Source organism: Balaenoptera ricei, chromosome 20, assembly GCF_028023285.1.
Source record: "Balaenoptera ricei isolate mBalRic1 chromosome 20, mBalRic1.hap2, whole genome shotgun sequence".
Lineage (NCBI taxonomy): Eukaryota > Metazoa > Chordata > Mammalia > Artiodactyla > Balaenopteridae > Balaenoptera > Balaenoptera ricei.
The window spans coordinates 36450593-36465251 of NC_082658.1; the positions used below are offsets into that span (position 1 = coordinate 36450593).

Below are 14659 nucleotides of genomic sequence, written 5' to 3' on the forward strand. Positions count from 1 at the left end.
CTCTAGGGAAGAAAAGAAGTAATAAGGCCTGACCTTCTGGAAATTGCTCTATGATTTGGCATTATGGTGAATTACCGTTAACTTTGGAAAAGTTGCCCAATCTTGGTAATCTGACTCAGCTTTACCACTAGCCCTCTAGTACACCTCTGAAAGTCTACTAAAATGAACTGAACTGTGTTCAACACAAAAAGAAAAGGAAAAGAAAGAACATATAAGAAAAGAAAAAGAACTTGAAAAAGAGTTTGTCAAGCTTCAGTGTACAATTTAGATCCTCAGGCTCTAGCTGCACCTACAGATTTGCTTAACCAAAGGAGACTCTGATTTGGTCATTTAAAATTTGGTCCCTAAAGTGAGAAGAACTTTTTAACTAGAGTATCTCACAATGTTTATTAAATACTACTTGGTGACAATGAAGGAGATGATGATGATGATGGTCTCTTCAGAGAACTCACTAGCTGCCATACTCTCTTCTTTCACTTACCAACTACACCTAGACTTAAGTCTGCCATCTGGTGGCCACTTCTACAATCAGCATTAGTTATCTCAGTCCTTCCCAAGAGGCTCATTTGTGGGTTGATTTTGCAATGGTTACTTTCATCCATTTTCTAGATTTGTGTCTTAAAGGTTTAGACTCTATCTTTTAGTGGTTGTACCAACTAATTTCCATTTGCCAAGGATCCAAGTTTCATTTTTACAAAAGACTCCAGTAGCCTTCCCTCTGCCAGTTCCATCTCCCTCGTCCTTAAAGACTAAACTGATTAGTGGTAGATGTTTCATGGTATTCTTCCTGGTAATTTATTTTCTAATTTGATTACAGATAATATTTTAGCAATGTGGTCCTTTAGATTTTGTGCATACTTGTGCTAATCAGAACCCCTCATTTAGTTCAGTATCAGTGATGGAAGAAAAGATATAGTTCCCAAGCAGGTTCTCAAAGATTTCAATTATTTGTGAGGCCAACAGTATGCCCAGATTGAAGCAGGATTTAATTTTCTTTTTTTTTTTTCCTCTTATTGAGACAAAGGGTAGATTTTTCCATAGTCTTTTCCAGTGTGGGAATTGAAATGAAACTGATATCATGAAAACAGAAACTTTTCTAAGAGGGTAGCTGGTTAAAAGAGAGTGTATTCTGATGAAAAGCTCATGTCACAATCAATTTCATTTTCTGGCTCATCGCTTGGAGCCCCAGTGAGTATAACCCATCAGGGAGAGCCCTCAGATGATATTCACGAGGGTGGGAACATATGTTAGCACCTCCTGTCTTTCCATCCCAAAACAGGAGGGCTTTCCTTTCCTCTCTAGCCTGCTCCTGAGAGCATATTGCTGCTCCCTGCAGAGTTAGAAAATGTGCCAACTGAATGTGTTTAGAGATTTGTGCTAAAATACCTGTCGAAACAATGTTGCCCAAGAGGCATTTACCTTGATCTTTTCAAGATCCTTTTGAAGAGCAGCTTTTGGGGGACAAACCAGATGTGCTTTCCTCCCACCACCATTCTTTTCCCTTCCCTTCTGCAGGACATTTGGAAAAGTTCACTAGGAAGGACTGTAGAGCATGCAGAATAAAGACACAGATGACTGGTTTGAAAGGAGGATGGAAGCAGTGGTGTGTGTCCCCTGGTTCCTTTTATTGGAATTGTCTGCTATTCCTGTTTGTGATTCTCCTCAAGCTTTTGGAAGGGGAAGGAAACCAAAATAGTACCCACGATCACAACAGGCCAGGGTTGAAACGTGCCATGTGGTTTCTTGCCTGAGTTGGACCAGAGTCCTGTGGTTACCCAACTGCTGAATTAACCAGCAGATGCCCCTGTGGTAAAATGTAGGGTCTTAGAACTTACAGGGGATCTTCAGGAAAAGAAAAATGAAGACAGGAAATTATTACAAAATATTTCAAAGCTCCAATCTCAAAAACTGATTCATTACAAATCAGACCTGCTGTTCTGAGGTGTATGTGGTTTGATAGGTGAAATAAGCTTACGTTAGAAAGAGTTCATTTTAAACTCCATTTGGGTGGCAAAAAAGTTCAAATTTCAAGAATTGCATCAAGTTTTAACCACCAAAAATTGGTTATTCAGGTTCTGGACATATGCAGTAAAAATGTTCTGAGCTGTGTTCTGAACTTTTGTTATATTTCTAATTTTAACTTGACTCAACATACAGAGAGGAGTGGGAACTGGTCCAAAAGCTTTCTGGCTCTGAGTCTATGGAAAGTGTGGATCATACTTCTGACTGCCCCATGCAATTGTTCTTCTACGAGCTCCAGATGGCAGTGAAAGCTCTCCTTAAGCAGATCAATATACCTCTACACCAGGTACTAGTCTTTACCATTTTTATCTTCTTTTTATGGCTCATGGAAACTGCATTATGGGGTAAGACTCAAGAGGTAAAAAAATATATGTATACGTATTTTGTTCATTTATTTACATACCACTTTGCACATACATGCACATTTTCAATTTGATGCCTATAAGTGGACACAGACTGCATTTCTGTACCTTTTCTCTAGCTCCCCCATGTTGACGTCTTCCAAAGTTCCCAGAGCCCACTTCACTGTGGTTTGGTCAAACAAGGAAAAATAATTGGCTAACCCACCTTGAAAGACATCAAGTCTCAGCTTCACGATAGCATGAAGCAAGGGGAATAAATAAATAAACAAATAAGTAAATAAATAAGTGTATGGTTAGATTTGCAAATAATTTACTTAAAAACAGAAGACTATCGGTAGTCTAAGTCTAGAGCAGTGGCCAAGGTTATGCCATGCTATCTTTCCACAAACAGAAAATTTGCTGTCAAAATCACTTGTCTTGTCTAAATCAAGATGTGCAAATCTTACCTCCACTAATAAGCAACTTCAAAAAAAAAAAAACCCTGTAGGCACAGAAGAGAAGAGTAAAAGTTTATTAGGTTCTGTCTAGTAAGCTAACATCATGTAGCATTAGGTTAGATTCTTTTTTTTTTTTTTGACCTACATTCACCATCTCTCCCCACTCAACACACACACACACTACTATTCCTATACACACAGAAAATAAACCAAGTTTAGCCTGCAAACAGGAAGACTGCAACAGGAGTGACTGGCTCTCTTTAAATAACAGAAAGACAACTATGAATTGGCCTCTGACCCATGGAAGCAAGAGTCTATCGGAGAGTGTTCTTCCATTGGGGTACTGCTCTGATTACAAGTCAATATTGCAAGCCTAGTCCAAAACAGCCAACACTGATGAAGAATAAATTGCACAAGATGCTATAAAGACACTAGAGGAGCCACTGGATTATTCTGGGGGTGGCCATGTACTCAGGAGGAGGAAAAAAAATACCAGCTCAACTTGCAACAGTAGATACCATTAAAGGGTTTCTTGGGCTTAGAAAGTTTGAAGCAGCTCATATTTCACTGGTGACTCTTGGGCTACGTATACATGTTGGGAGAAGGCTGCCTAACTGCCTAAGAGTACATACTTTTTTTTTTTTTGGATACTTGTAAAATTTTCTCAGTCCTTGGCCAGAAACTACATTTTCCCCCCTTAACCAACTTAAATTGAAACTAGTGGATTTTTAATTCAATCCATTTTTGTTGCTTCATGTAATTATATTCATCATTTTGAAAAGCCCACAGAATGCAATCATTTTCTGCTTTTATAAGAAGCATAAATGTTGTTTTCAGAGTTTATGTGGAACATTACTGCCTTAAATCTTGATTTTATATAGCATTATTAAATGGACTGAACCCTAATATTTATGTTGTATAAAAATTCCAAGCTTGAAGTTGTGTAATTTTGTTAGATGTTTTATGCCAGTTTGGTGTTGTTTATGTAAGTGCCATGTTGTAACTCTCCTATTTTTCCTCCGCGCGTGTCCCTCTGCAGGCAAGGAACTTCCGCCTCTACACACAGGAGGTGTTGGAAATGGGTCACAATGTGTCCTTTCTTCTCCTGCTCCCTGCCTCAGACGACGTCTGTACAGCCCCAGGACAGAATAATCCTTACACCCCACACTCAGGGTTTCTTAACCTCCCTCTTCAGATGTTTGAACTTGGTATAGTAGCTTGTTTCACCTAGAAATATTAACCCAGCCTCCTTATAATAAAATCACAAAGTTATATCTGTTCCCCCTTGTCCCAGTGGAGGGTCAATAAATCACATGACGGCTTTGGCAACAACCCTTCCTAGAACTGTGTACAAGTCTGAGAGAAAGCAAAGCTCCAAAACTATGTGCCTGAGCAATAATTATTGAAACCTAGCTAAGGCCCAATGGAGAGGAGGGACTTCTAAACAGAAAGTTCAGTTATCAGGCTGCAGTTCTTGCCTCCCCTTTGCTTTCCTAAAACATAAATACAAGAACTAATGTTTTCATGAAAAGCACTGCCCCTTCTCTTTCTTCCTCCCTTTTCTTTTTTTTTCTTTTCTTTCCTTTTCTTTTCTTTCCTTCTTTCTTTCTTTCTTCTCTCTTCCCCCCTTCCCACCCCTTCTTTCCTCCAAATGGGAAAAAAAATACTGAAATTAAAATGTAAAGTATGTATCACTTTAAAGGGGAAAAAAGTCTATAAGTAGTGCTAATTTATTAAATAGACTCAATTTCTAGCAGACCATTTGAGAAGTTGACAGGGTCTCCCAGGATGCAATACTGTGATTATAATGTGGGATTCTGAATGGGGGAAGATCTTGTCCTAACTTTCAAAAATGAATAGCCTGGGCCCCAGGTTCTCTATTTTTGCAGAGACCCCTGCTGCCCACTGAAAATGTGAATAGGGAAGCTTTGTCTCTTCCCCACGCTTCATTTTGTAACAGGCCAATAAGAGGCAACTAACAAGAGTTCCATCAGTTCAAATGGATTGCAGGATTTGTGGGAGTGGGAGTGACTGGGTGGGTGGAATGGAGGCAGACTCTCTTTGGACTGCTCCCCAGCCACCAGATTTAGAAACAGACAAGGCAACTGCCTGATGTCTCATTCTGAGACCTGGGCATCTGAATCTGAATTTCTCTCTTGAGGATAAATGGATAAAGTCTCCCAGTTTCCCTTGCTCCAAGCAGTTTACATGCCCAAAAGCTGATGAACAGCAATTGCTATTTCCAGAGGAGGGAGAGTTATAAAGAGAAGGCTGAATCAGACTTGCAGACTGGGACTTGAGAGTACTGGGTCCTCTATTGTGTGGCGCTGGCAATCATTTAACCTTCTTGTACCTCTTCTGTGCCACATCATTAATAATATTGGCCATACCAATCCCAAAATGCCTGAATGTGAATGTGACCATTTAATGAGTTCCCCATCCAATGAACATTTTTAGTCTATGATATAACTGAACTGCTATTACAAAACATAGTTTGAGTCAGGGTATTTCAATTCAAGTCACTACATGCACATTAGGTACCTACTGTGGAGATTAAGAGATGAGTTAAGACAAAGGCTCTGCCCTCAAGGGGCTTTTTAGTACAGTGGTAGGAGTAAAATAAGAACATGAGTTAATTTTTAAATGATGTATAATGTGCCAAAATCTTACGCGTTAAGTGATATTGAAAAAAGAAATGAAAGCACATTTTCTCAAAGAAGGTATCAAAAAGCCATCTTGGAGAGGGGATATTTGATATGGGTGTTAAAGACTGGACAGGATGCTAATAAACACGGATAATGAAAGCTTTTTTTGTCAGAGGGAGCAGAATGAGCAAAGACGTAAGCATAGAAGAACTCAGAAAGAATCAGAAGAAGAACAAGTGGTCCAGTTTGGCTAGATATGAGAAATGAACTGAGGAAGCAGTAGACGTAAAGCTGTATGGACAAGCTGTAGCCATACTGGGCAGTACTGTTAAGAGTCAGGCTGAGGAATCTGTTTAAGATGGATTGAAAGCAGGGTTGGGAAGATAGTTCAGAGGTTATTATAATATTCCAGTGTTAAGATAGACACAAAACAAAAAAAGGAAACAAACACAGATGTAAGAAACACTGGAAGTAATCGACAAGACTGGACAACTGTTTGAATGAGAAAAGGCAAAGTTTAGAGACTTCTAGAATACCCCCATGGTTTTTAGTTTCAAAGACTGTGAGGATATTGCTGCCATTAACCAGACATACATAAGGAAATCAGAGAAGAAAATGGTTTGGGGAAGAATATGATACTTTTAGCTCTGAATATCTTGAGTCTGTAGGTGCTAATTCAACATCCAAGTAGACATATACAACTGGCAGTAAAAATGCAGGAGACAAAGTTGGGTACCAAACACAGAAATTTGGCCAATGTCTACTGATAACAGCTGAAGCCATGAAAGTGAATGATTTCCCAGGGATAGATAAATGAGAGAGAAAAGAACTAAAGAAAATACTTCACTGGAGAGCCAACTGGGAGTCCACTCTGTGTGAAATGGTCATTACTGTTCCATGATTACAGGCAAAATACATGAGATTCATTTCCCCATGCCTCAGTAGGCAATGGGAATGATCAGTGATTTAGTATCAGTCATAATAGTGACTTGACTTGACTCTCAAGACCCTGGAGGACCAAGCCCTGCAAGTATCGTATCCTCTCTATCTTGCTTTCTGGGAGGCTCACACACTATTCTTGGGCAACCACACTTTATCCTACTGCTGTTACTCTCTATTCTACAATTTCCTCTCTTCACTCATTTGTTCACTAATTCAGCAATAAATATTTAAGTAACCTACTATGTGCCAGGCACCATTCCAGGTATTGAAGTATCAGCAATGAACAAACTCCTCATGGAGCTAATAACAGTCCAGTGGGGGAAACAAATGGTAAACTAATCAACAAACATTAATATTGTAAATGTCAGACAGTAGTGAGAGCTGTGAAGAAAAATAAATCAGGAGGACTGGAGTGCAGTGACAGGAACTACAATTTTGTATAGGACGACCTGGGAAGGCCTCTCTGAAGAAGATACATTTGGGCAGAGATGCAAAATTTCCATGCAATGAAAACAGCAAGTGCAGAGGCCTTACAGTAGGAGTGTGGCTGGCTAAGAGATCAGTGTAGGTGGAATGTAGTAAGCAAGAGCAACAAAGATAGGAAACGATATCAGAAGATCAGCAGTGGCCAGATCATGCACGGCTTCATAGATCATGATAAGGACTTTGGATTTTACTTTAAGTGTGTTGGAAATACAATGGAGATTTTTGAGTAGTCGAGTAACATATTAAAAGCTCTTCAGAATCTGGTAGTCCTCCCCACAAAAAAATAAAAAGCTTAACTTTGTTTAACCCAACATTTTCCAAATTCATTTGACAACAACTAGAACCATTTTGGGCACGGCACCTATTACAAACCCACAGAAAACATACCTCAGGATATGACGCCCTAGAACAGTGCTTCTCAAATTTTAATGTACATAAGAAACACTTAGAGAGCTTGTTAAAATCGATTCTTGGAGTCCCACTCCAGAAATGCTGAGTCAGTAGGGGCTGGAGAATTTGCATTTCCAACAAGCTTTCAGCTGATACTGAAGCTGCCAATCCGTGGACCACACTTGAAGCAGTACTGCCTAGAACACAGAGGAAAAGACGTTTTAGGAACTTAGAAAACTAGGGTTGTGGTTAGCAAAGGAATAGAATCCAACAGTGTCTATCTCTTTGAACCGTCTTACCTCTTCTTAATACTAAAAGCAGTATAAGACCATCAGGTACCATCCTTCCCCTATGAAAACCAGGCTATAGATCAAAGCCTGGATCTCAACAGTTCCTGACTTTAAGATGGTATTTTTTCCTAGAGTAAAACATAACTTCTTACCCCACTGGTTCTCCGTTGTTACCATATCATTGGTGACCCAGCTGATTAATGAAGGCCATGTAAGTTTCCAGAAAAGACCACTTGATTGGGCTTGTTTCCACTGGCATACACAATCCTATTAGTCTTTTCTAGGGATCAGGAGGAAATATTGCCAGTATCAGAAAATTAATATACTCTAGTACTATGCTTATTGTACTTTAGCACCACCAGCAACAATTTTTTAAATACTACTGGGCCTTAGTAAGAACCATGATAAACTCTCTTATTTCCAAGCAATCAGAGCTTCCAAAGAGGCAGATTATCAGTTACTTCCTCCATCAGACATCAGCCTGCAAGCACTTAATAATACCGTCTACAGGAACTCCTAAGAGCTTGCTACAGTGGGCCTAGGCCCCTCGAAGAAAGACCTAAGCAATTTTTGCTTGTTTTTGTATAGGTAGGGACTTCTATATTCCATAGACAGGTCCATAGTAAAAGGTCAATAGATACACTAAGCATTCCTGAGAAAGAGAATGTTGTTGAAAATTCAATCAGAACTCAGAAAATTGTAATAACAACATAAGAGTTCTAAGAAAACTTGAAAAGTGCAAATTATGGGAATATGCACCCTATAACAGAATAAAGTGTTATACTGTATTTCAGTCTGACTTGTATAAGTCATCCCTTATACAACGAAAAGATCTGAGATTTGGCACACTGACCATGTTCCTGCCAGTGGCCCGAGTGAATCATAAATAACTTGCTAACCAGCTATGGAAAACTGTATCTGTGCCCATTCCAGCACAAACTAGATCTAGCAAGGACGAAATGATAAAGGAGCTTAGCCCTCCGTCTCCTGGAGTGAAGACTAGGCTGAGGAAGACCCACAGGATGCTCTTTCATAGGATTACTTGTTGGGGAAAGAGAGAGACCATCATACAGGAGGATGCTGTGAGACCTCTACGAGCAGGGCTGAGCTGAGGCAAAGTGGTACAATTGCAGACCCACTCCCCCTCCGCAGCGTGAGAGCTGATGCTCCCCGACCCTTTGGATAGGAGCAGGATAGCAGTCCTCTGCAGTAATAAAGTATGTGCCTAGGGAACAACAAGGATCACTATTTATGCTGTTCCCAGAAGTGAAAGGAAAAGCCCTTAGAAACTCTGTTCAGTGATATGGTCTCTGGAGGATTTGCCTAGCCTGCACTGAGAAGGTCACCCTGCCCTGACCCTGTGGGCAGTCACAATTGAGAGCAGGCCTATGAAGAAGAAAGTTGACTTTTATCAATTTCCTTGGCTCTATGATTCCAACTGACTTGACTAGCAAGATTAAGAAACTGGGGAATTTTTTAGAAACAGTTTGAAGCCTGGTATATATTTCACACTTCAGTGCTTGGCTGCATCCTTCATTCAACAAATATTTACTGAGTTTCCACTGTATGCAAAGTACTGTGCTGGGGCTGGACATACAGACGTTAATAGGACACAATCTGCCCACCAGAAGTCTAGAATCCAGTGGAGGATACAGACATCTACACCAATAGTCCCAATGCAAAGAAAATCCTGCTGTAAGATGTAGGTTGTTGAATTTCAGAGGAAAGACACCTAATCCTTTCTTACAGAGATAATATTTGAGATAGACCCTGAAGTATAAATAAACATTCAGAAAAGGAAAGAAAAGGTAGAAAAGGAAAATCATTTTAAGCAGAAGGAATAGCATGCACAAAGGCTTGGAGACGTGGGAAAATGCAGCTCAATTAAGTACACTCTTAGTAGTTCATTGTGAAAGATGCTTAAGGCATCTGAGGAAGAGTGACAGAAGATAAAACTAAAATTAAAACAAGTAAAAATCACAAAGGGCTAGGCCATCCTAAAGCGGTTAGATTAAGTGGTTAGATTTTATCCTATGGGCAAAGAGGAGTCTTTTAAAAGATTTTAAGAAAATGAATAATATGGTCTTACTAGGTTTTAGCAACTCTATGGATTGCAAGAAAACAAAAAAAGGACTGAGGCTAGAGGCAATGAGACAGTTAAGAGACTGGCCCAGGTGGCCAATGATAAGAACTCAAACCAAGACTGCCACAGCAGGGGTACAGAAGAGAAGGCAGAGGCAAGAGGAATTTAGAAGTTAAAATCAATAGGACTTTGTGACTGATTTAATGTGGTTGGAGAGCAAGATGGAGGAGCCAGAGAGTCTGAATAGGGTGCTGAAATGGATAATGCTGCCATCTACCAAAACAGGAAATAAGAGGGGAGGAACAGGTTTGGGGGGAGGGGAGAGATGATGAGTTAGTTCAGTTTGACAAATGATGAGTTTTGTTTGAGGTGCCTGTGGGATATCCAGGCATTGAGCCTAATGGAATCCAGGCCACAGGCTTATAAGAAATGGCACGGTCTCAATCCTCATTCCTAATGCCCATTTTTCATGATTTAGGGTACCATTCCTGAACTCCAACATCAACTCATTCACTACCAGGAATCTTTAGAGAGGCATCTTATGCCCAGGTTCCTTCTGACACCTTGGCAAAGAATCACGGAACTAAACTGACCCTAGGAGGTAATCTTGTTGGTTCCTCAGCTTCCAAACTAGGCTACACGGCCGCGATTGATTAGGACTTTATTGAGTTAGAGATCTTTAGGAAGAATATTCTAATCTCAATCCCATTCTAATATTCTACCTACTAAATGCCTCATTCTTCCCAGGGGGGACGTGGTAGGGATGTGAACAAAAATTTATTTTATATCTGATATGTGCCACAATGCTATGCTGGGTACTTTACTGCTTATTATTATGTTGTTTTATCCTAGGTAGACATTATTACCCCTGTCTTAGATATGAGGAAACGGAGGCTCCCAGGGGTTATATGCCGATTATGATGAAGGTTGTAAGTGGCAGAACTATGATTCAAATCCAGTTTCATCTGACACCTAAGCCTGAGTACTTTCCACTCTACTATACTCCTAATCTCACTTCCAGTGTCGGTGCTAACGGCATTTTAGTCTGTCACTATTTTATACAGAAAAAAGAGAGAGAAAACACCACAGAAAATCAGTCTTAGTTTGTAAATTAATAACAAATCATGTGGTCTGGGATAATGCATTTTTGTATCCTTATACCATTTTGCCTGTAAAATGCATGTGATTCACATTAGAAAAAAATTAGAAGCTTCCAGTCTATCCTCCCCTTCTCAGTGATGGCTACCAAATGTATCATTGCTAAACCACAAAAGACTATGTTAAAGTAACATTTGTTAAAGTAACATTAAAGGCTCTGGCTAAAAACCACTAGAGCGGGAAAGTGAAGCCCTGTCCTTGTCGTTGAAAGGTCCTCATAGCTCACTGTGGTGAGTGGCACGGGTGGTGTGGGCACTGTGAGACCACCCACTGATCCAAGGCTCTGACCACAAGGAGACACAACAAGAGAAAGTTGTGGACACCCTGGCGTTCTAGAATTCAGATGGGACCGATAGTATTTCCTTTAAAGAAATTCTTCAGTGCCTCTCACTATCTTCCCAGTCATATTTTAGAAAGAAGGAAAAAAGCTGATTTTTTTTTTTTTTTTTTTTTTTTTTTTACAACTTGGTTTGGAAAGGCAGACTGTGAGACACTTCACTCTCTTCACTCTCCAGCCAAGAGAGGACATCTGTCAAGTGCAAACAGGATATAATTCCTCCTTGAAAGGCATAAAGACACATTCAGGGAGCTACAAGGGTCAAGAGTAAGCTAAAAAGTAATGGTGACTCTTTCCTGTAGAGCGGCCAGTAAATAGCACAGACCTTAAGTACACCTTTTGAAACAGGAAAAGCAAAAGCACCTTGAGAAAAGAGGATGGAGGGAAAGAGGAGACTTTGGAGGAAGGGTCTGCTCTCTTCAGATCAGGGTGCACATTTTGTTGTTGTTGTTCATTCAGTCAATAAACATTAACTGAAAAGTTATAATGTTCCAGGTTTTGAGGAAGTAAAAATTAATAGGAGACACGGTTCTTGCCCACAAAGAAATCACAGTCTAATACCAAGGCAGTCAAGTAAACACATTATTACAGTAAAGCAGGATCAGTGTCCTGATACATTTAGAAACAAGTGGTCTAGGAGCACAAAAGAGAGAAACTAATTCTGCCTGGAGGGAAAAAAGTGTCCATGAAGATTTCACTGAGGAGAAGATATTTAAACTGAATTTTCAAGTATCAGAAGATTCTGACCTGAAGGTATTGGTAAAAAAAGGGTATTGGAGGAGAAGGAAATGGCATGTACACAAGCATGCAAGCACAAAAGGACCTGTAGTAGGTTCAGCTTGACCAAAGTGTAGGGTCAATGCAGGCAGAGGGTAGAGGGTGGTTGCATGACAAAAGATATGACTGAAGATAAATTAAAATCCTAGATCTCAAGGAGCTTGCTTTATAGTGATGTTTGGATTTTATCCTGAGTCAAGACGGAGCTCTACAGAGGTCTGTAACCAGGGAAAAGCATGAAAAGTAGATCATTTGGGAAGAGCTCAATAGTTTGTCATTTAATGAGATCAGTTCTTCTGTCAGACAAGGAAGTGTTAGAGCAGAGAAAGTGAGAAGGAAGGATCTGACACCAGAGAGAAAAAAAAACCCAGAACCAAAACTACTTGAATTCAGAAACACTGCCTCGAAATGGTGCACAGCTGGAATAAGGACAGGCCACTGGAGCCCTCACTCCATTCTCCTCTACCACTTCAATAGGAGGAAACACAAACAGGGCAGGTTACCCTTACACTCATCTGAGTTTCATCCTGAGAGAAAATCAAGTAAGGAAGCAGGCAGTGGTAAGATGGGAATTGTAGGGTACACAAAATCTCTCAATGTGCATTAAAGCAGGGCTCCCTCAGTAAGGTGTATAGATGACCAGATGCCCCATTTTGAGGTATGTGGTTTTCGTTTCCCTAAATGTCCAGGTCTAGGTCTCAGGAATCAACAGCAAAGAGGCCCAAGGACAGTAATTAGATGTTCTTCCTAGAATTCCTCACCAAAGAAGCCAAAATAAAAATGTTTCCATTCCACAGATCTGTTGAGTTATTACAGCCCTATTTCCAAAGCACAAAACACACTGATACAGGTCAGAGGCACACAGAGTAAGTGAGGCTCCTGGCGAGTGAGTCTCCAAACTCAGCAATGGCCAGGAAGAGACTGGTACTACACTAGTCTGAATTGGGATGCTTTCCTCATCTTACTGGAATCTGAAGTTACGGTATATGATCAGAGCCAGTCAGAGAAGTCTGAAACATCGGATCACCTCAGGTTGCCTGCACCAGGCTGAGTCCCACACTCCTCTCTCCCTCCTCCATGATAGAGATGAAGATTAGACTGTTTCCTTTGGCCTCTGGCCCATTATCTTTTAAGAGAGGAAGGTGAAGACAAAAATGGTCTATCGAGCATTAGCTCCATCATCCTTCCAGCGGAGCTGAGGAGTGGAGAGGCAGGAGAAGAATCAAAACTCATCATACTAGGTCTATACAGACATTTTCCAGCCAGACAAAAGACAAAACATACCCTGAGAAAAGCATGCCTTGTATCTTCTGGGACTTCTGGCCTTGGAAAGGAACATGCAAGATACATACTGGAAATCAGACATGGCAGTCAAAACTAGGTTTCAAATTGCTACTTGCTTTTTTTTTTTTTTTTCCTTTAAAGTGATAAGCAAACTTACTCTCCCAGTAGTAGCCCAACTTTAGGGGCTGAACATAAACTGCAGCTTTAGCCGACTCCGCTTCCCCATACCTTACCAGGACTTGGTAAACCTTAAAAGGGAATACTGTATGACTAAAGCCAGACAACTGGCCCCTTAAGAGCACATTTATAATTTATTTATGGCCTAATATTTTCCACTGATAGGATTAATAAATCATGTTTTCATTCAACTTGTTTTCTCTGAGGTATGAATTTCTCTATTTTGATACCAAATCTTAACATGTGTTATTTTGCTTGTCCGTTTTCCAGTTCATTTTTGCAGCTACAGGGAGAAATTTATTAGTCTGTATTGCCGCCTTTCTGCTGTTGTGGAGCTGGATTCTCTGAATACCCAACAGTCCCTGAGGGAAGCAATCTCAGACAGTGAGGTTGCAGCTGCCAAACAAAGACACCAGCAAGTGTTAGATTTCATTCAGGTAACAGTTTGTTTCTTCCGAGGTAAAAGGGAGAAAGAAGGGACATGGTGGAGGGATGAGAACCAAGCCTAAGAAAGAACAGCAATCTGGGCTAATTTAAAGACAACCATGTGCAAACAGCTTGTTGATTTGGTTGAAATGCGGAGCTCAGGGAAATGTGAGTTTTTATACAAAGGCTTAAGAAAAAGCTACAGATCAAACACTGTGTTAATAAGAGCTGTATCAGCCACTGTGGTAGGTAGCAGTAGTCTCCCATACTGGAGAGAAAAATCACTGCCAGAAGAAGTAGAGATCAGAATATTATCCTTACCCAGCAGCCCACTGATAATTCCAACAGAGAGAAAAACTGTATTAATTAATTCAATATCCCGGAGAAAAAGAGAAGAGAATGACCCATCAGTTTATGTTAACCCAAATTCAGCTGGACCTAAGATTCCTCATTCTTTGGACTTCTTTCTGGCAGAACTGACACTTTAATGTGTAGCTACAGAGGTTAAAAAATGTGTTCCCTGTCCATGGTCTTTTCTGGAAAAGCCCTATGGTGACATCTTAGGGTCTTGAGAAAGGGGTACTGATTACTCAACAAGAGAATTTGGATCTAGTCTGAAATTGCCCCTAAATCCCTTGGACAAATCTTATGATCTTTATGCCTGTAGTAACCCAATTCACAAAATGAATATACAGTAGTCCCCTCTTAACCTCAGGGGATACATCCCAAGACCCCCAGTGGATGCCTGAAAACTGCAGATAGTATCTAACCCTATATATACTATTTTTTTCCTATACGTACATACCTATGCTAAAGTTTAATTTACAAATTAGGCACTGTAAG

The 14659-nt window shown here is 40.2% G+C and overlaps 1 protein-coding gene across 1 annotated transcript in view; it reads left to right on the forward strand.

Annotated features, from left to right (window-relative positions):
• ANKFN1 (ankyrin repeat and fibronectin type III domain containing 1) overlaps positions 1-14659 on the forward strand; it is a 138748-nt gene that overhangs the window by 103123 nt on the left and 20966 nt on the right. Inside the window, exons 13-15 of the mRNA XM_059907590.1 lie at positions 2158-2308; positions 3861-4029; positions 13661-13827. Coding sequence (XP_059763573.1) covers positions 2158-2308; positions 3861-4029; positions 13661-13827 — 487 coding nt within the window. The remainder of the gene's footprint in view (positions 1-2157; positions 2309-3860; positions 4030-13660; positions 13828-14659) is intronic.